The sequence below is a fragment of the Ammospiza nelsoni genome, chromosome 6 (genome assembly GCF_027579445.1).
Source record: "Ammospiza nelsoni isolate bAmmNel1 chromosome 6, bAmmNel1.pri, whole genome shotgun sequence".
Classification (NCBI taxonomy): domain Eukaryota; kingdom Metazoa; phylum Chordata; class Aves; order Passeriformes; family Passerellidae; genus Ammospiza; species Ammospiza nelsoni.
This window is the reverse complement of record NC_080638.1, coordinates 25,543,802-25,565,711: the sequence shown is the minus strand read 5'-3', so window position 1 is coordinate 25,565,711 and position 21,910 is coordinate 25,543,802. Positions and strand designations below refer to the sequence as shown.

Below are 21,910 nucleotides of genomic sequence, written 5' to 3'. Positions count from 1 at the left end.
AACTCTGAAAAATTTCAGATTATTTAGTGATATTTGGCATGTTGTACTGCATTTCAATATTGCTAAAAAAATTCCTTCTCTTCATTCTCTATCTGCCTCATTTCACCTCATCTATTTTGGGAAAGTCCTGATTTTTGAGTGATTGAAACAGTTGAGATATGTTAAATAATGTTAAAACTTGAAGTGCTAATTTTCTTACTGTTGCTTGAATTTAGATTTAATTTCTGTGCTTAGATGTACTGGGTAAATTTACCATGATGTTTCAGGTATTGAATTATCATTTATTTTGCATTTTGAGTGTTCTCTTTACAGTGCAGTTGTTATTAGTTACTATTAATTGTTTTACAGTAGGGCTTAAAATCCACAGTTAAAATCTTGAAACTCTTTTGTACTGGAATTCCGCAAAAACATGATTAAACACAACTTACTTCCAAGAAAGATTCATGAGCGAGAATCAAGGTATCACTGTGGGGGAAAGGAAGACAAAAGAACAGGAGCAGGAAAATAAGTAAAACTGCAAAAGAACATGGTAAATTGATACATTCTAAATGGTATGGGGATAAAAATGCAATTCTTGGTATATGTGACCAGAAAATGTTCAACAGGGTTTTTGCACAGGAAAAAATAGTGAGAAATATATACAAATATGTATTTTTAAATTTCCTTCAATACTGCAGTCTCTTTCATAATAATGTATTTCACCTTGTAACATTTGTTACCGAGTTTGACGCCACTGATGATGTTTCCAGGTAAATTAAAAAGTAGCTACAGATGGATAAGGCCCTACAGCCCAGTGCACCTTTTGTTCAGACACCACACAGGAGCTGTATCTGCATAACTGAATGCGTGACATGTGTTTGTGAAGTAATCATTTATTATGCAAACATCAAAACTTAATTATACCTAATTTTATTAAATATGTACATGTTATTACTATTTAAAAGAACAAGTCTCATTCCAAGATCTGCAAACTTCTCTCTAGCTCTGAGAGCTGCGGCAGAGCCTGTATTAATGCTAGTTTAAAAGCTGGAAGCTAACGCGGTGTCACTGTGGGTGACACAGCACCACCTCTGGAGGCAAAACTTCATTGGCTGTATTCTTTAGTTACAATACAATCAAAACAACAAAAAAAAAGGAGGAAAAATGAAGAAAAAAAAATCTTTCCTGACAATATATTTGTACATTGTTTGAATTTCCCAACTCTGTCCAGCTTGGAGGATGGAAGCAAAGAATTCTGTCATGATTGGGATTCTCAGATGCTGAAGAAGGGGATTCGTACCAGAAACATCTGATGATAAAGGCTGTTTAAGGGCAGAGAAGGGGGCACAGGAAGCAAAGAGAAAGATGTGTCCATCTCCTCTGCTGGAATCCAGCCAGGAGCTCTCAATATTTTTCTTGCTTAGGGTCCCATGGCCTCAGTGAGGATAATGCTTCCTATCAGCGGCCCCCCTTCCCATCACCTCTCCACTAAACTGGTAGGTCAACTTCTTCTTAACTTTCTTGACCTCCCCTGTCTTGCCATAGTTTCTCAAAGCCCGTGCCATCTTCTGGTAGGTCATTTTCTTGCGGTTGCCTTTCTGGATGCCCCAGCGATGCGCCAATGCTTCTTTGTGTTTGGAGGAGAACTGGAAAGTACCTTTCTCCTTGTCCACCCACCAAATGCTGTCCTTCATGTCCCCACTGCGAAGAAGGTCCAGAAGGAACTGATACAGACGTATCTTTTTCTTGCTGCCTGTGTGAGAGTCAAAGAAGAAAGTCAGTGGAGCATTAGTATTTGTGTGTAGTTCCTGGAGAAACAGCAGAAAGTACCTAAGTATTCCAGCTAGCTTGGGAGACATAACTTCAGTTTGCAGCATTTATAACAGTAGACAATATAACTGTGTGAGGAAAAAATGTGGGTTTATACACCAAGAAGGAAAAGCAAGAATAATTCCAATGGCTAAACTTCTGAAATTCATTTGCTAATTTGAAGCTAATTGAAAAACATTGCTAATTCAAAATTAACTTAGACCTAATTTTGGTAGGTTATACAGAATGTGACTCTCAGATACTGAGCAAAGAGAGCTAAATTTTTTTTTTTTAATTGGTTCTTCTTTGACTTTCTTGTCTTGGTTTTCCTGGCTGTTTTTAGAAATTGGAGTAGAAATGGCAAAAGCCATTTCCATTTAGGAAGCCTGAATAGACAAAGCCAAAGGAGGCAAGGGAGTACATTAAGAAATGAGGTTTGATATAGTTATGGTTGTGAGATTCAGAGGACAGGAGAGTGCAATGAGTCAGGGAAAGAAAAGCTTTGGAAATGGCATAAAATACTAGCACAGCAGTTCTACAGTTTCATTCATTATCCTCATGGTAATAAAACACCTACTCAGTTCATAGCTTGACAAAATCCTTCTGTTTTCACTGACCTGTTTCTCCATGCATAATTCCAGGCCCAGGCTCCACACCATCATTCTCCCCATCTGAAACCTCCAAGGGGGGGCTCTGCCTTTCTATGTCCTCCTCATCAGAGCTGGGCTGAGGTGGAGAGAAGTACATCCGGGGCAAATAGGACACCTTTGGAGAACAGAGCAGCAGAGGGAGAAAGCAGTGACACAGAGTAGGACATCACGATCAAAAAAGGAAATGTAATGAAGAGAGGCACAGAGAAAGCAGGAAGAAAGTTAGAGGTATGGGAAAATGTTTAGTGTAATACTGAGTGACTTAGTTGTTGACATTTATAATAAATACCATCCTATTAAGAAACTCTTTCAGATAACAGACAACACACATGTACAATGATGCACCTTTACCAGAGGGAAGAATGAGTAACGTAAATACCAAACTTTCTCATACCTTATATCCTATGCAAGTAGCACTGTCCCTCTTTCCCATATCTCCCCAAAGCTTGCTTTCTTCCTAATGAGCTTCTGATCCTGGTTGTCTATCCCCAGAATGAAACTGCTTTTCAGAACAACTTTTTTCCTAATGCAGACCATCTGGAGCTGAATTTGAAAGGGATGAACAGTTCTGCCCTATCATGGCTGGCCTTGGCTCTGTTGTCCTGTTCCTTTCTCAGGCACAGTACCTCCTGATGGCACCAAAACCCTATGGGACTGCATCCAAATTTGGAGATGGGATTGTACTGATCCGTCAGCTTTCTCTCATAAACTTCCCCCATGAGGAGAGGAGTAGCCTTAACACTAAGATAAGGATATATCATATCAGCCCATACTCTCTTTTCCCAAATGGCTATCTGAAAATTCCCCATTAGGGGGGAATTTCTCATCTGCAAAGCTAGCAAGCCAGTTTTTGTGTTAAATTCTCTTGCCCTTATATAGAGGTGTTGTCAGAAGCAGTGTGGAATATACCTCAGCTCTGTAAATTCTCACTTGTGGTCTGGTTTGCTAGGAAACATGACCAGTTGGCACAGATTATTGCATCTTCTTATTTAATAATGTCAAACAGGTCAGTCTGAGGGCCAGGGAATAAGAACCCAGTCCCTACATTAAAAAAACCCAACCAACATTCCCCAAACCCAGCAGCATATCTTATGCAGCTTTCATGAAATGGGACAGATGATAGTCCTTGAAAGTGAACTCCTTTTGCACTGCTCTTCTCCTTCACCAGAGAGGGATGTTTTGAGCCTGATGCCCTCCCCAGGGGACCTCAGGTGCTGGGTGGGCAGTGGGTGTTCATGAGTCACTCGCCCTGTGCTGGCTTTGGTCGAGCGGGGCTTTTTGGGAGTTTTGCACCACCTGGAAGTGTCCCAATAAGGCGTGTGCCAAGGCTGCGTGGGCACTGCAGCTGGCAGTTAATGAGCTGGCACATTGGCTGCAGCCGATCTGGCAGGAAGGGCAGGATTGGGCAAGAGCCCCTGTAAGCTTCCTGTCAGATCCCCAGGACTGAAACTTCAGCCCTCACCACAGCCACCTTCAGCTTCTTACAGTTAAAAGCTGCAGCTCTGGGGTGGAAAGGAAGGGAGAGAATGTGCCATGGGGGAAGGGGAATGAGGAGGTGGGACAGGGTCCTACAGGGGAGAGCAACAGAGATTGGTGCCCTTGAGAAAAGGGCTGTGGAAACCTGGAGTGCTTTGGGAGGTCATACGGGAGTAAGGAACTGCTTCTCTGGGGCTCAGTGGGACAGTGGGGGGGACACGGTGTCTTGCAGAGGCCAGCCTGGGGAGTTGAGTGAGCTTTCCCCACCTTGTCCCCACTGTCCCTGACTGCTGTACCTTTGCTTACACTTCCTCTGCACCTGAAATTCAACAAGGGCAGTCAATACAGTGTCACACAGTTTTGGGACAGAGTCACAGAGGACCGACCTGTGTGCTTTAAAGAGCCAGGTTACTAATGCAGCTCTGGAGAGAGAAAACTTAAGGAACTACTAGCTACTTTCCATATTCTGATGTTTTCCCAGGGTCTGTGGCCCCTACATGTGATTTTCCTCTTTCTAAAAGTTCTTCTCAGGGCTTTCCAACCTTCTCTTTCATTCTTCCTTCAGAATGAATTTTTTTTTCTCATTTTAGTATTTCTGAGGTCCCTGTTGGCAGGCTAACAAAATTTCAAACAAATCTTGTTCATGAATATGTTAAACTTCAAATTTAATTTCACAAAGCAATGTGATATCCACAGAAAATTGAAGAAATATCTTTGCACCTTCCTACTTTACTGCAAACAGTAACCCTGATATTGCAGGAAAAGCATACTAGTTAAAAACTAGCAAATTATAGGAGGATTAAAACTTGCTTCTTGCTTGTTTCTTTGCCTGGGACTGTGACTGAGATGCACCAGAAGCTGAACGTCAGAGCATGCCAAGTACTATTTGTATGAGCTATTCTAGCTCAATATTCCTTTTATTCTAGGAATAAAAGTAAAATAAAGTAAAAAGCCAAAGATCCCCTGCTGGTAAGGAAAAGAAGGGTAGTGGTGAATTCTGTGCACTAACATCTACAGCTTGGTAGGGTGTGGGGCAGGGAGATCACCGTGCTCTTTATCAAAAGTTGCAACAAAATTACTTCCCTGCCTTTCATCCTGAAATGAAAGACCATAGCTGAGAAGAATGAATGTGGGTAAGCAGAAGTGGCCTCTCTTGCCTTTTGGTTGTGCTTCCAAAGACACCCCTAAAGGGGCTTATTTTCCTCCTTTGCCCTTGGCCAGAGGTCATGGTTGGTCATTAGGTATTAGCAGTTGCAATGAGCAACTGAAACAACTTGAAGCTTCCCACAGGCTGCTGTTCCACGATGCATTTTTTATATTTCTAACTTTCTGTTCCTAATTCTTTGTTTGTATCTACATCTTAAATTCTATTCCTGATTTTTTTGATGGCTTGCAGTTTCCTGTTGTCAGTGTTAACTTACTCATTCTATTTTTTCTCTTCTTTCTTTTTGATTAATACAGTATTAACATCCAATTTTGGTTTGCTTTGAGCAGAGAAACCCAAAATGCCAAGCCCATGCATGCATTTTTTTCTCACAAAGTTTCAGCAAGGGTACTGTTACATGCAGCACTGTAATCAGCAAACACTCTTTTCTCTGACTTCAGTTCTACTCTGTCTAGCATTTAGGACATTTCATGTACATTGGGGAACACTTTAGCACAAGATCTTCCAGCTTTTTTACCGCCCCCCAGTAATAACTTTGGGCATACTCTTGTAGGATCAAGAGTGATTTCCACATCTGCTGTGCTTACTATCTTTGCAGTATGATGGAACACCTTGTAATTTCAGGTTCAGCGAGAATTCCCTCGTGCTTTGGTGACTACTGCATAGTAGAGTATATTTTTTTTTTTACAGGGAAATGCCTGGCTTAATGTAAAATCTGAGCAAAGACAAGACAGTGTGTTTTGGCTTGTGACTTATTTACTCAGATAGAAGGACAAGTAGGGTCTCCTCAGCCTGTGGTGGAATTGTCAGAGACTTGTCTTTGTTGGCATTTCTCATACAAGTCATATAAAATTTTCAGGGTTCCTTGGAAATATTTAAAACTTTACTACTACTTCAAAGCTCAGAATTACTTCTTAATAGCCCTGGGTACCCTTGCTATGATGATACAAAGTTTCTCACCTCCAGTTCATCTGCAGAATTGCAAACCAGTTGATCTTCATTCCAAATGAAACAAAAATTGAAATTCCAAACACCTCCACAAAATGCAGTTCTTATTTTAGACAGTGTGAGGAGCATAATTTCTCATTGGCAAAAAGAATGTTTAAAATACATTAGTCCTGAGAATGAAGACATTACATCCCCTAAGAAGCTGAGTAACTTATTCCAGAAATTTCTTTCACTTCATAGTATGCATTCCCAATGTATTCTTTTCTTTACCATTAATTAATCTGAAGTTCTGAGCAGGGTTGGTGCCCATACCTGATGGTTGAGTCCGATGTGTGTGGTTGGGATTGCAGAATCCAGGACGTGCATTTGCTCGATCTCCATGTGCCTGTAGAGCTGCTGCAGCTGGGGAGGCTGCACACTCTGCAGCTCTGTGAAATGGTTGTCTCCAAAGGTCTCAAATTCACTGTGCATGTGGTGTGGATGATATTCCCAATAATGATCTAAAGAAAGTAAAAATAGATTGTCCATCACAGCAAGATGAAAAAACATGGCATTTACCTGGCTTTCATGGATTCTCACTCCTGTCACAGCCCTTTCTGCCCTCTCCAAACCACTCCTGTTGACCTGTTTGTCTCTGGTGACAATTTCTATAGATCCCTGCAAAGTTTCTTTTCCTAATCTCCTAAATTCCTGTGACTGGGAAGTATTACTTAGGCCACTTTTAGTAGGAAAATACTCTCAGATAGTGAGATGGATTTAAATGATAATTTAACACAAGATGCAGAAGATGTTAATGTTGGCACCTGTCTCAAGAAGGGACCATAACAAGTTTCAAAACATTGTCATTCTTAAGACAACAAATTCTACTGATTTACACACTGTCATATTCTTATTACACTCTTCCTCATGGCATGGAAATGAGGAGGTGGAAAAAATGTAAAGATTATTCTGCAGCTATCTTTAGACTTTATTTTACTATGCTAGCAAAATTTCAGGAATGCTGCCGAAAAGTCACTTCCTGCTGTTTTGCTATATCACACATTTTTAAGTACCAAGACTAGAGAATAAAAGGATAAACACTTGGAAATCTGGTGTACACTGTATACAGGAAGGCTGAATTCTAATGCAGATTCTTTCTCTACCTTTTTTATCTCTTTAGTACAATTGAAATTTCTGTGATAATTTGGAGTTTAAAAAAAATATAAAGAAGTACTTAAATAACCACTATAATGTTTCCTGATCATTTATCTTTGAAATGAAATTCCATATTATTCTCAGTTCTAGATTTCTGGATTTTTTAGTTCAACATAAACCTTCAACTTTTTAGAATGTCATATTTGCTGCTCAAAATTTAAAATTTTCTGCAAGAAATGGGAAGTAATTCTGATTTCTCATATACAATAGCTGCATACATAATTCTGCACATATCTATGTGCAACCTGTTTTTAAAATCAGTGTCAGTACTGCATCCTCTGCTGTGACTGAGCTTGGAACTAATTTTCCAGGATTCATCTTTTTGTGTATCACTTTATGTATGGCTGAAATTTCTTTATGATATTCTGTGTAACAGTTCTAATTTATATCTTACTATTCCACATTCTCTTCCCTTATTAAATTATTTTTAAAATTTCTGTCCTCTCCTTTACATGTTTTCACATTACTGTCATGTAGTCTTACAATCTACTTTTCTTCATCCCTTAAGCTAGCATCAGCTCTGGGTCTTTCAGTGTAAATCAGCATATTCATCCCCCTACTCACACGTGTACACTTCTCCAAGCTCCCTCCCAGCTGTTGACATCCTTCCAATAACACAATGAACAGAATTGAACATGTTCCTCTAAATGTAGTTAAATTTATAGAGGAACAATTGTTCTGCAATATATGTTATTGTGCATGACATCTGGATATTAATGTGCTATGAATATTTATCTTAAATATCAAGTTAGTTCTTTTTCTCAATCCAAGGGAGGGACTTTGAATGTGGCTGCCTTTGGAGTGAACCCAGTGATAAGTTTACACCAAGCACACTCGTACCTGAGAAGCTGTAAGCTCTTTCAGCTGCCTTTGTGCTCAGGCCAGTAGAATTTTTGTTGGAGGCTCTATGAGATCATTTATGACACCAGCACTTACTTTTTTGTCCTTTCTGCTTTTCTGATTCATGAATAAACCTCTTCACTGCATGAGAAAGGGGTGGAAATGTGCTTATAAAAGTATCCAGGGAGCTGCTGCATTACTTTGTCATTTCTTCACTTTGTTGTATGGCACTTTCTATGGGCTCTGTATGGATTTTATAGCCCTAAGATAATTACAGTGCACAGTAGCACTTCTTCATGTTGCACTTCAAGACAAAAATTTCAGTTTCTTGTGTAAAGAAGTGGGGTTTATGGATGCAAAGCACTCAGGTGTTTTTATATCCACATCTACTGCAAAACCTACTGCAAGGAAACAGCAGTGTGTGAGTTGAAATGCATCATTTACCTAAGGCTGTGTCCTAGTAGGAAGCTTTGAGGACTTTCAGTGTGAAACCTTTCCATTTAGTTGGGAGACTGAGCCACACTAACTCATGTTTTCTCTAGGTTAAAATAGTGCAGATTTCTCTAAGTAGAGGCAGCTCTTGAGGTCCCATATACCATGGGCAGCCCTGCATATAAAATTGTTGAGAATACATCCCAGGAATAATCTAAACTCCTGTTCCTTAGAGTGATGTGGCTCTGCCTGTTGTGTGGAAGGTGCTCTGTCAGAGGGCAATGTATATTCCCAAAGATCCCTTGTCACTGATAATCCACAACAGCAATTGAGATCAGTGCATAACTGGGAGGATGACAAAGCCCAGGAAAAAGTCTCTGAGGCTGTCCATGGCAGGTGGAATGTCTTACTAGCAGCAAAGTCATGAGTATCTGTGTACCCTCAAGGTGGTATACTTCTGATAATTTAAAAATATTTTTTATCAGTAATGTCTTTATACTTTGAGATACCTCTTAGTTCTTTGGAACCTATGAGAAGGTTACTGTGGCTTCTGAAATGTTTTAACTTTTCCCTTGGCAAATTAATTAGCCTATGGAACACTATTTATGCATATTCATGCTAATAACTAACTAGTAATTATCATATGAGTTTCTAAATTTCTTTTTTATGGAATTAGATGCTGTTGTAAAAATAAAGTAATAAAATAATGCTATTAACACAGCATATAGGATTTAAAGTAGTGACGTCATAGTATTACACTACCAAAAAATCTATGTCAGAAATTACTTCAGCACAAACTTATGTCCAAATGTTCAAGTTGTGATAGGGAGCAAAGTCCTTATTCTTTCCAAAATATCTATAGTTTCCCAGTAATCCTTAGGAAAAACAATATTGGTTTAGTAACATTAGAAGAGAAATTTCAAATTTGTCCCCACAAGTCCTTCTGCAGTTAACCATCCTGGCTAAATTATTGCATATGAAAATTAAAAGAGAAAAATTTAAATATCTGCAGATATTTGAGTTACCAGTAACTCTTTACTTGCTCTTTGTTAGCATTATGTCAGTTACACATACCAATTTGTTCTTTTCTCTAAAACATGATGGCGGAAGGAAGAAAAAAGATAGGAGATAAAAATTCTAGAAATAGAAAGTGCCTGTTCTTTGGGTAAAGGAAAATATCATTAAAAGCCAAGCTATACCTACACAATGGAGTCATTATGAGAAATTTCATGTGAAGTGAAAGAGGATGTGAAAAAAATTCTCTCTTACAGAGGCATGGAGATTATGTTTGTTTTGGTCTTGTATGTAGTGAAAGGTTAGAGGAAGGACAATAATGAATTCTAAACTCCCTCTCATGACAGAGGATGTTAACCTGTTGGGAAGCAATAGCTGACCTAAAGGCATTGTGTCAGTATTCACCATGGAGGTAGATCCTCACTCCACAAGTGAGAAAACCTGACTGAACGTTCCCATGCACCTTCTCATCCCTCTAAGTTGCTTTGCTCCTGTTTTAATAGATGAATAATGGTACAACCAGTGGTCAGAATATGAAACAGGTTCTAGGAAGGTATTTGTAATAAGTGTGGAGCAAGAGGTGGCTGTGCATGATGCAGTGCCAAAGGGTGCAGCAGCGCTGAGGCAGCCGTGGAGTGTGTGAGCTCTGTGAGCGCCGTGCTCTGCCCGGCCGGGCACCGCGGTGCCAGGGCTGTGCTGCCAGCCCGGCCCCGCACCTCGGGGCACTGCTCCTGCTGGGCTCGCCTGCCAGCACAGGGAGACCCAGGACAGGGCTTCTGCACAGCCCCACACTGCACAGCTCACAAGCTCCCACTGTGATTTGCACATCTGAAAAAGCAAGTCAAGGAAAAAAGCCATAGAGGAAATGAGAAAAATATTGAAGGGCACTGGAAACTCAGTGTCTTGATCAGACACTACAGAGTCACCCTTGAGAAGAGTGCGGTGGTCCTGGGCCGAGCGCCAGTCTTACCTAAAACAACGTAAGAATCTCATTAGCTCTCACTTTACAAACTTCATGACTTCAATTATGCCAAATGTTCAAAAGCCTATGGGTCAGGCCCCATTGAATCATGAGAATAGCTTTGGAGGGAGGTGATTTTTTAATGAAGTTTGGAATTGTTTCCCTTTTTCCTGTAGCATTTAAGCCTAAGGTTCACATGTTTGGACTTTCCTCCACTTCTATGTGGGCTAACAAAATCAAAGCTGAGATTCCTAAATGGTCACGTTACTCCAGGATGTGGGACAAAAATAAAATCCCAGATCATGAAACCTGGAAAGTTCCATGAGGCTAGCAACGAAGTGAACAAGGGTCAGCACTCAACTTCATACAAAAAGTGATTTTTACTAAACCTTTGGTGACAACATAGAGACAAAGCTGCAGTGAAATTTTGTAATTACAAAGATTGCATTAGTGTTACAAAATATGCTGTTGCACTTACAGACTTACAAGCTCAGGGTAGGGTGATGGGTTAATACATGATCACTCAAAGCAGTTTCTGTCCAGCATGATTGTGTCTCTGTGTTTATTACAGTATTTAAAACAGGGTTACACTGCAGAAAATAATCACACACAATGCTTGTGCTGATGAACATATCATGCTGTGGTTTTGCTTGTTAATTTCAATGTTCACTTAATGGAAATAATTTCCTAAATATTACTCACTAATGGAACAGATCTACAAATTTTTTGTAGACTTTACTACTTATTTGTGTAAATAAGTAAGTAAGGGATAGTAAATAAGGTGTAAGGGTTTCCTTCACTACTATATTTGAGGAAAAGGGATGATAATGCATGTAGCACCAATCTACAGATTAAGATATTGCCATCTCCCTTTCACAAAGTAATTTTTCTAGCAGTGAGAGAGAGGTAGTCTGACACCTCAGGAAATTTTCCTATTTCTTTAACAGTCCCTTGTCAGCAAGATCAAAAGTATTATACTGTCTAGTGGCATCTATTTGCATTAACTGGTAGTATTGAGGTGCACAGTGGTACTAAATAGACCTGCAAAATTATTTTTATGTATTGCCAGTGATCTCACTGTACCCCAAGCTGAACTCTCTTGCAATTCTGTTCTTGTTTCTTCTTTTTATACTCCTATCTAATCAGATTCTTGTCCCTTTCACTGCTGTTACTGCAGAACCTTTTTATTCCTTTCCCCCTCAATTTTTCAATCATTTTGCCTTTATCCACTTTGTTCTGAACACTTAGTACATATTTATAAATGTACTTTGTGGCATCCTTTTCCCGCTCTTCTGTATGGCTATTGTCAAGACTTTATACTTCTGTCATGTAAACAAAATTAAAGCCAAAGTTGGGTTTTTCAGTGTTTATCAGAAAGATGGAAACTACAATAATTTGTGGGTTTTAGTCTCCATCTGTATTTTTTGGTTGTTGATTGCTGTTTTGGACTGTGAGCAATTCAAGACAGCACAAAGCACAGATATTTATACACAACCAACTATATTACAGGTGCTTTCATAAATTAAAATTTGATTGAAATGTGCAGGCTGGGTTTAGGTTGCATCTTCCATAAGCACTTACTGTAGGAGTTAAAATGTTTTCGGGGTTTTTAGGACAAGTGCAGCACAACTTTAGGAACAGACAAATTTCTGTTCAAAGTGCATGTTTAGGTACTGCTTAGGTTATAACCCATACAGGTCACTATCCAGGATTTGTTGTGTTCATCATGATGAGTAAAATCATGCTAGTGAGCTCAGAAATGTAGCTTAGAAGCAGCCTTTCAGTAGAAAAATGAGCAGTGAACCAGATGGGGTGATAAAATTATGAAAGATAAAGGGAAGTTTTTGCTTGAGGTAGCCTAGACTTAATGACAGAAAAGTTATTTCCCAGTGCTTTTTCCTACATGGCATATTTTATATTTATTGTTTAATTGTCACAATTGCCTTCTGAGATAATCAATGTTATCCTGTTTTATGAGTGTGCAAACAGGTATGGGGTATAATGTAAAAACCCTAAATTTCCATGTGGAGTTTGCTGGGTTTGATTAATGAGACTCGACAGATGCCATGAGATAACTTATAAAAACTGAATTAATTCTTTGTCTTCAGGTGTTAAGAATATCATAGGTGCTTCCTGGATGAAGTGTAGAGAACAAATTTAGGTAGGAATCTCTTTCAGCTAAACGCTCAGAGCCATCTTACTCAGTAACTCACTGCTCTTTTGTTGCCACAAAACAGTGCTGTGCTATGATTAGTTCATGTCTTAAGTTGTAACAGCAATGGGCCTGGTTGCTATATCAGTGGGATTCTTTCAGGGAAACTCCAGAACCTGCAGGGACTGCCACCACTAATGGAGTAGAACGGTGCTTTTCCTTCCTGAGTCAATATTGACTCTGGTATTTCCAGGGTGCTCTTGCTGGACCATTGTATTGCACGGGAGATAAAATCCACAAAGCAAGACTCTCGCCTCTGCATTGATTTAGAGTCCAGTGCCCAGACAACACTAAAACATAGACACCAAGGCTTTGAAATCACATACATAAATTGAAGTAATAAATAATCATACAGCATTTTTACCTTGAGTTATGTTTATGTACAAACAGCTACAAGGAAGTTTTACATAGATTTAGAGACAGGAAGTACTTGGGTGTACTGGGGGAATAGTGAAAGTTAAAGTTAGGTGTGGCAGCATGCAATAGAGATCAAAAGAAAGAGGAAAATATATGGAGTTGAAAAAGGCTATATACCAAAGAAACCTAAGCACAAATAGATTATCTAGGACCTAAGTGAAATGGGAGTTGGACATAGGAACACAAGAAGAGGAATACAGTGTTGCAAATCCATGCTTTAAAAAGTTGAGAAGCAAGCTGACTGCTTTTGATCTGCAGAGGAATGTAAAACCACAGTAAAGATAATGAAGGATAGAGATAGTGAGATCCCACTTTCCTGGGAACTCCTTGCATCATAGAGTTCTTTTTAAAATGCTCTTTCAGAGAAACCATGTTGCAGTTGCTGGACTGGAACAAATAATATAATACTATTATATTATCAATAAAATAATTTTTGTTCCTGATTGGAAAATATGTTCCTATACATTATAGATCACAGCAATAAATTTGTTATTTTCTTGTATGTCCTAAATCCATTTCCTGTGATAACCCATGAGATTTTATGTTCCAAGGAGATATTTTTTGACTTACCACCATGACTCTCTCCATCACTGTTGAGATACTGGTAATAGTCATGCGGCTGTCGGTAGAGGTCTGACTCATAGGGTACCATATCTTCAGAGGGCTGTAAAAAGAAGAGGAATTTTTAGAACAGTAAGTTTATACAAATCCTTTTCAAATTATTCATATAGTTAGTGAAGGGCTGATGCCAACCCATTTTATATTGCTTAGGGAAAGAAAGGGGAGATTTCAAGTTATTATTGAATCAGCAGAAATAAAATGTGTGATGCCAAACACTGGTTTTGGGGAAAAAGGAAAGAGTTATCCCAGTAGAAAAGAGACCCAGCCTGTGTAGCAGAACTTGTCCAGTTGTAATACAGAAATCCCTTGTATCCCACACTCCAGCCTTCTGAGGATACTGCTTTAGAGTTGTTTTAGATATTATGCAGAAGTGCAAATATTTTCTTTGGTAGTAACAGACATTTTCTTTTATTGATGATAATGATGATTATTATTATTATTCCTATTCACAAAAAAGAAAGCAGAAACTTGTCTTGCCTAAATATATTGTTTCTACAAGGTCTGAGTAAATGGTGGGAATCTGTCAGAGGGTAGTGACACTGACAGAGGGCATAAACACATTTTCTTTCTCAGTTACTGTCCAAGGGGACCTCTAAATGTTTGCTGCCTCAAATCAACTGCACAGGGCTTCTAGATACACACAGTGAAAACTTTAAAAGTCCAAATGTGGGACAAATAGTGAGTCGTGACCTGTTGGATGCTTAGCTGTAGAATTAAAGTCTTCTCTAGCTTCTCAAAACAGGTGACATAGGCTAACTTGCCCACTTCTCCTCCTCCTCAGGCCTAGTATTCCAATTGAAACACGGAGTAAGATCTTATTTTGTCACAATAAAGGTTGTTTACTATTAGTTGTGCACAATTTTGTTGCTTAATCTAATGTTTCTTCTTGTTTATTTCCAGAATAAGAGTTAGAGAAAAACAGTGTCTGTTTTGTTAAACCTTAATTCAATTAAGTTTGTTACAGTATTTCTTTCCAATCCAAACAAATTCTTGCACTGTCAACAGCAAAGAACTCAACCACCTTCTTGCCTTATTTTGGGAAGGAAATTACTTTTAGTATTTCTAGGTGTTAATAGAAACATTTAATTCTATCAATGACTCCATCATAACTAACTTTGAAGGACAAATATTTCGAATAACATGATAACTATATGATCAGTGTATTTCTTGTGTTTATATTTCGTATGCCTATCTGTATTTCCCAAATCCTTTCCCTCCATGAGCCTGTCACATTTTTGGAACATTTGCATTTTTTAAGCTTAAGCTGTGGTAACAGCATGACAGAAATACAGGACAGCTTCTCTTTTTCTTACTCCCCTAGACTGCTTGAGAAATGGAACCTAAGGTAGCAGCTGCCACTAAAATCCAGATGGAGGTGGTAGATAAGCAGCTAGCAAAAGGAAAGAACTTTTTTTTTCAGGTTTCTTTAATTCTTCTGGTTAACTCTTTCGGTTCATTCTGTTGGAATGTGGGGATTTAAAGATTGTCCCTTTCTGAGGATTAAGATGCTAGAACACATACCAAAAACACCCCAACAAAACATTTTCAGAAATTACTTTGGAAACTTGGTAAATCCTTAGCAGCTGCCATGTGTTCTATGAGTGCATCATCAAAAGGCACTGGTAAGATTGTCTAATACTTTGTGACCTTCAGCACACACATTAACTGGGAGTCAGACCCATGGAATATTTAAAGCCTCAGGAGAAAATCCATCACCTGGCTACAAGCTCCAAATAGAATCAGTGGTGGTGGATAATTGCTTTGGGGAAATCTTGACAAGATGATAACCCACAGTAAAGGTTTTCTAGGGGAAAGACTAAGGAAAAGGGACAAGTCATCCTTTAACTGCATCCACACAGGAATAGCAGTGATGGGACTCTTCTCTGGTCTCCAGAGCTCTACTGTAGGTACAGTCTCCCTTTCCACATCTATGTGATTACAGTAGAATTGCCCTTTATTCACACAGACATACAATAGGAAGTATAACATGTTTTCCAGATTTCAGGGAGGTGGTGAAAAAGTCATTACAGCATGTATCTCCTCAACATTTCTGCTTTTTCTCCATGTATTTTCTTGGTGTTCTCTCTGGTTATATGTATTTACTCATCTTCATTCCTTCCACCTTTGGTGTACTCTGATCTCTGACAAGATAAAGTAATGAGACTGTGTTTTTCTTTCTTTAGGATAAAGTTCTGAATAGAATTTCTCCTTCTCATTATCTTTGCAAATTAGTTCATCCCATTCCCTCATTTCCTTTCCCTAAATATATGCTTCCTGGTAAATATATAAACTTATGCCTTCATATTCAAAATTTTAAATATTTATATTATAAATTAAAAACTAAATTTTAATTAATATTGTAAATTACTATAATTCAAAGGAAAGCATTGATATTCTGTGAAAGGGGAAATGTCAACATCTAAATGGAAAATGCATATCAAACTAGTTAGGAAAAACAGACATTAAAAAGTCATATAAATGTACATTGTTTGAAAGAAAAATCTCTGTTTCTTCTCAACTGAGATACTAGAAACTGGTACAAATTATTAAGATGTTAATACCTAAATGCATTGAAGTTTTAAATGCTGATAACAGTTTAGCCAAAAGTAAACTAATTTAGAAAGAAATCACTATCCTGTCAATATAGGCTTAATTTGCTAAAATTTCCAGTGGTACAGCAAGGCATCTATCACTCATATCTTTACAGAAGTATAGCTTGGCAGGAAGGCCATGCATCAGTCCAAAAGTAGATAAAAAATACATATTTTAGGCAAGGAAAAGAATGTTTGGCTTTTCCTAATTGTGCTTTCCTTTGTTGTCCTCTCTCAGTTTCCAAACTCCCCCCACTTCAATAGTGTCTCACAGTCTGACAACTGAGAATGAAGTATTTTACCATTCAAAAGCTACTTTTACAGTTCAGATGCATATTCCATGAGCAGAGCTCAAGGGAGGTGTGTTAAATAGACTCTTAAAACAATGACTCCTGTAATATTTACAGATATGACTGATTACAGAGTGAATTGCAGATACCCAACATCTAAAAATTATTTTACATAGGGCATTGGGGTACTATAAACTTTGGTTTGAAAGTCTGGAGCTTAAAATTTCTTTATCGTGGATCCTTGGAATTTTTGTCCTTGGATTTGTTTCCTGTCCAGTGATCCTTTTCATAAAATACATGTGTGAATATCCTTGTTAGCTCATGCAACTGGATCCATCCGTCCCACACAGGACTTGTAATGCCACTGCCTTCTATCTTGGTGTCTGATCTTCAAGGGCACAGTAACTAACATGGCAAGATGTATTAAATATTTAAGAGTCTACTTATCATCAGCTTAAGCAGATGGTGGTTAAAGGACATAGAACAGCATGTATTCTCTCTGATTATCCTATGGGAAAGTGGGAGACTTCCCTCTATTTATTAGAAAGGCTATTTTCAATAACATGTTTTTAATTGCTTTCTGGTTTTTTGGGGAGTGGTTTGTTGTTTTGGGTTTTTTTAAGAAAAATTTCTTTAGAAATGTTTTCTCTAATTAGAGAGGTTTCACCATGTCTTGCTGTTGCCTCTTGTGTCAGTCTTTACCCACTTGCCCTGTCCTTCTCTGGAACCTCCCCACCCACACCCATTTCATCATCTTACTGACAGCTCTTCCATGACACTGAACTGTTTTGTTACTCCTGACAAAAAGCAAAGAATAGCTTATGTTTAATATTTAACTGATGTCAATGGCCATTTGTTCTATTGGTTATTTCCATGTAAAAGAATGACTGAAAGCTTTGTTACGATCCCATAGTTGTGGTCTAAAGTTGGTATCTCCTTGCATGCATGCCATGAGGTGCAGTGCACTATCTAGACAGTATTCTACCCTTAGGTAAGAGGTCAACAAACAATACTTTCTGCCACAGACATCTATAAATGAAGAGTGGCCTCAGTCTTCAATCTTTGCCCTGAAACTCAAGGGAAAAGCCACAAAACCAGCCAGAGAAAGTTCAGTTGGCATTGGTTAAGAGAGACACATTGGACTCAACTGAATAGCAGTCTGAAAATCTTGTTACTCCCCAAGACTTTGTCAGATGATTCCAGGGAATTGTAAAATCACTAAATGCTGATCTGTTTTTTATCTTGATATAACTATTCACTGGCATGTGATTCAAAAATACTTCAGACAATTTCCAGTGATGTGTTGCTGAGACAAGCTTTAAGGCCAAGATTAACTTTATTTCCTTGGAAAAAAATTACAGTATAACTATTTTAGAAAAGATGAGTAAAAATATTAGCATGATTACTCATTGGGCCGGCCTCACTGGACCATGTTGATAATGCAGTTATGTGGAACACAGTACTTCTGTGGGGCATTTTTGCTCTCATGCAAAAATACTTCATTCAAAGCTGTGATTTCTACAGGTGGCTACTTAAGGATTCATATAAAACTGGAACCCTTTTCAGGCAAAGGTGTTTGACTTAATAATGCTTTGACCCATAACACAACTGAATTCTATCACGCACTGTAAGACACAGACCAAGTCTGCAGAACTTTTCCTCGCAAAATTTCTAATCTTCAGAGGAAGATGCAGTGCTCCCAGACAATTTAAACAGTGTTTTCCAGCTGAGGGATAAGAATTTCCTAGCCCAGGCAAGAGAAAGCAGTTACTGACCCACCCTCAACTGATCGGGGAAGGGTGGAGGAGGGAAGTGTTGCTGCAACCCCTGCCTACAAACAGGCTTGTGTCTCCCCACTGAAAAAGTCCCAGGAGACAGACTTGTAGGATGCTAGCTGGCAGTGCTCAAAGTGCACTTAAAGACATTTTGAAAGTACAAACCACAAAATTATTAATTTTTTGGCAGTTTAATCACAAAACAAAACAAAAAAAAACCCCCAAATTGCTCTATCAAGAGCTTCCGTAAGATGCAATTGGGTTTTCACTGCCTGTTGTGTCACTCATCTGAACACAGTTCAGACATTAACTGCAACACAAATTAGAATATGGGCCAAACTGTGTTAGATTTTCACTCAAGTTATTCAACATATGTCCTGGAATTCAAAACTGGGGAAAAAAAGGCAGAAAACTTGACTATGAGTTAATAAATAGACAGAAAATTAACAATTGGGTTTTTTTTTTTTTTTGAATGGAGATGCAGTTTTCTGAGGTAGCTAAAGACAAGGTTTGTGTTTCTTTATAATTTATTTTTTGTTAAGCCCAACAAGTAACCTACTGAGAAATCTCTAGACGTGTTTTTTAAGCTCGTTTCTATTCAAATTTCTATTCTGTTGCACTTACAGGAGACCCATTGGGAAATCTTGTGTATTTAAGAAAAAGAAGAATTATTTTTAGAGTCTCCTCACCCTTTGGGTAGATAGGTGATTTCAGGAGAATTGATGATAAACTGAGAAAATAAGGGTTCTCCCCCAAATAAGATAAATACTTTCAGTTATCATGAATTCTGAATATGACAGGGATTCAAAGGCAATCTTTCTGGATGAAAGATTAGAAATGTCTTTAGTCTTCATTAAATGGGACAAGACAAAACCAAAACTTGATATAAGTTTTTGTTGAAAACCCTTTGGATCTGCATTGTCTCTCTCTGTTATCTGACACATGTATAGCGATTACTGTAAGCCATCTACCACATAAAAAGCCAAGTCAACCACCTTATCTGACACCTCTTCAGCTTCTACAAACTTAATGAAATCTAATTAAGGGCTCTTGTACCCAGTCTCTTTAGAGATTTCCCATTAAGCCTGGCTTCTGAACAACAGGTTAGTGACATTATTTTTTTTCATAAATAATAATTTTTTAACTCACCGCACGATGAATTACAGCAGTGCGACAATGCTTAGATTTAAGGAAAGGACAGACATGCCCCATAGGCACACAGAAAAATTTATATGTTAGGGAAAACATTGAAAGACTTAAATAAGGACTGTAGGTTTTTTTCCCCATTAGTCAGTTGCTTTTTCACAGTCAGTGAATTCAAGAAAATTCAAGAAAAGATTAGGTTAAAAACTGAAATGCCATCATTGAAAATAACACACAGAGTTCTAAAATCTGCAATATGTAAATCAACATTCAACAACTCTTCTTTCACAGATTAGTAGGCAGTTAAATACATAAACTATGTCAGAGACTTCAGATGATTAAGAATTACAATCTGAAGAAAGACGGCCTTTATATCACATAGGTGGCACTGAAGAAGAGAGATTTACTGACTTGTTATAAACACCCTGTACAAGCATACCATACATTTAATCTGTGAAAACAAATGGAGATCAAAATCAGATACAAGTTTAGGGAGGAAATGTTAATTTCCCTTTCATTGCAGTGTTGTCACTATTTTTATATATTGACCCAAGCCAAACTTCCTGGCATTGCAAATACAGACGAAACCAGAGATATTCTCAAATAACAAAACCTGGTTTACTCTGCCTTTTGCTACTGAACCTAATGATCCATATTACAAATAAATCCATATACTCACAGGGGGAATAAGGGGAAATCCTTCCATCTTGCAAGCTTGCAACATTCAGCCAACTTCTGAGTGAATTTTTCTTAATTCAGTTTTCAAACATCCAGAATAACTGACTTGCAAAAAATCATATTTAAAAAATGATGGAAAAAAAAGGAAAACTAATGAGAAAAGAAAAAAAAAACAAGAAAAAAGTGAGATCCTCGGACTCCGTGAAGTCCCTTAGCAGTGGTGGATCTCGGGACAGGAGGACCCTAACAAGTTTTCATAGTTTGCCCTAATAGGTTCGGAGGTGCACTTCTTCCCGAGTTGTATGCGAAGTTCCTGATTTTATCAAATGTCTGTAGAAGGCAGATAGGCCCTGGGTCTATCAGTGCGCTGTGACATCACACTTGAGTTTTGCATACATCTCATTTCAGGGAGCTGCGGCACTGCAGCAGGAAGTCTGCCCCAGCCATGGACAGGTGCTTGGCTGTATAATCAGCAGCCCAGAGCCTGCCTTCAGCAAGAGAGAGGATGAGTGCAGCACCGGGAGAAGGCTCTGTGCTTCCCACTGCACACGAACCAGAACCATGGTGCTGCTGCTCTCAGGTTTAATGAGACATCATAGACACAGCCCTGACAATTTCTGAGAGGCCAGAGCAATGGCGTAGACTTGCATTAATAATAGTCCTGTGTTGAAATGATGTGGCAATACTTAGCAGGTAGGAAAAAAAAGAGTATGCTGTTTCAAATACACAGCCTTGGGTTTTTACAAAACACTGAAGTTATGCCCATGAGACTTTTGTCATCAGCTTTGCACGAGAGTAAATTCAGTAAAAGATACTTTGTCCTCCTATTTGTTTCTTGTGAACTCTTTTGTTTTATAATAACTGCAAGGAGAAAGTGAATGGGGAAAAGGAGAAAGTGTTACATGTCTCTCACAATTACTTCCCTCAGGTCCTGAGTGCCTTCAACAGTGAATAGAGAATAAGATTTATAGACTCCTACTCAAAGCGTCACGTGCAGAAATACCTTGTAGACATTTTGTGTTAGCTCTGCTCAGTTGATTTTCTCCCCTCTCTTTATCCCAGTGCTCTGCTGGCATTTGGCTGTGCTGAACAAATGCCCTTCATATGCAGGTTCTGGCAGTGCCAGAGGTGAGTGGGGCTTGGGGCAGGATGTAGGGGTTGAGGCCTGGCTACAAGGGGAGAGAGCTCTCATTCTGCAACATGCCTTCTTGCTTTGCAGTTAGTTACTAATGTCTTGGAAAAGTGAAGTTTCTTTGTCTAGTTTGTTCCCCTTCAGTGTATGCCCATGTGCCACAGGTTCTGCTTTTAAAAGCAGCCTGCTTACCACTCACCTGGATCTGTGTGCAAGGGGAATTTCAGCCACTCCAGACTTCCTCCCTTGTACACTGGTAAAACCAGAGGCCACTCACAAGTTCCTCTCATTCCCCACCCTCAGGAACTCCACAAGAAAACCATATTAGCAATGGGATAATATCAAGACCATAATGGGATATTAACTCTTTAAGCCTCAGACTGGATTTCGTTAGCATTAGTTGATGCATAAGCATTTAATTCTTCCTTAATTCATACCATGAACTCTTGACTTTAGCCTGGGAATAAGCAAGCTGCTTAACAGTCCACTTCTGTTTCTGAGGTGCTTCTCAAGTCTCCCCCTGGATACCAGCCTGGAAGTGATCAAACCACCTGGGGGAAAAGGAGAGAAGCCAAGTAACACC

The 21,910-nt window shown here is 38.7% G+C and overlaps 1 protein-coding gene across 1 annotated transcript; it reads right to left on the bottom strand.

Annotated features, from left to right (window-relative positions):
* Positions 1–260: 260 nt before the first annotated feature.
* Positions 261–20,506, bottom strand: SPI1 (Spi-1 proto-oncogene). The gene is made up of 5 exons (XM_059475238.1): positions 20,197–20,506; positions 13,668–13,761; positions 6,340–6,527; positions 2,406–2,553; positions 261–1,732 (listed from the first exon to the last, which is right to left on the bottom strand). Exons 1-5 carry the CDS (start codon positions 20,239–20,241, stop codon positions 1,416–1,418), a joined length of 792 nt encoding a protein of 263 aa, XP_059331221.1. The 5' UTR covers positions 20,242–20,506; the 3' UTR covers positions 261–1,415.
* Positions 20,507–21,910: the final 1,404 nt, after the last annotated feature.

What these genes read in the sequence shown, in the direction of transcription:
- SPI1 (XM_059475238.1), bottom strand. Translation starts at nt 20,241, where the DNA reads ATGTTGCAAGCTTGCAAGATGGAAGGATTTCCCCTTATTCCCCCT. An exon ending in GATTTCCCCTTATTCCCCCT is followed by an intron (nt 13,762 to 20,196) that starts GTGAGTATATGG and finishes TTCTTTTTACAG; the next exon opens with CCCTCTGAAGATATGGTACC. An exon ending in ACATCGGACTCAACCATCAG is followed by an intron (nt 2,554 to 6,339) that starts GTATGGGCACCA and finishes TGTTCTCCAAAG; the next exon opens with GTGTCCTATTTGCCCCGGAT.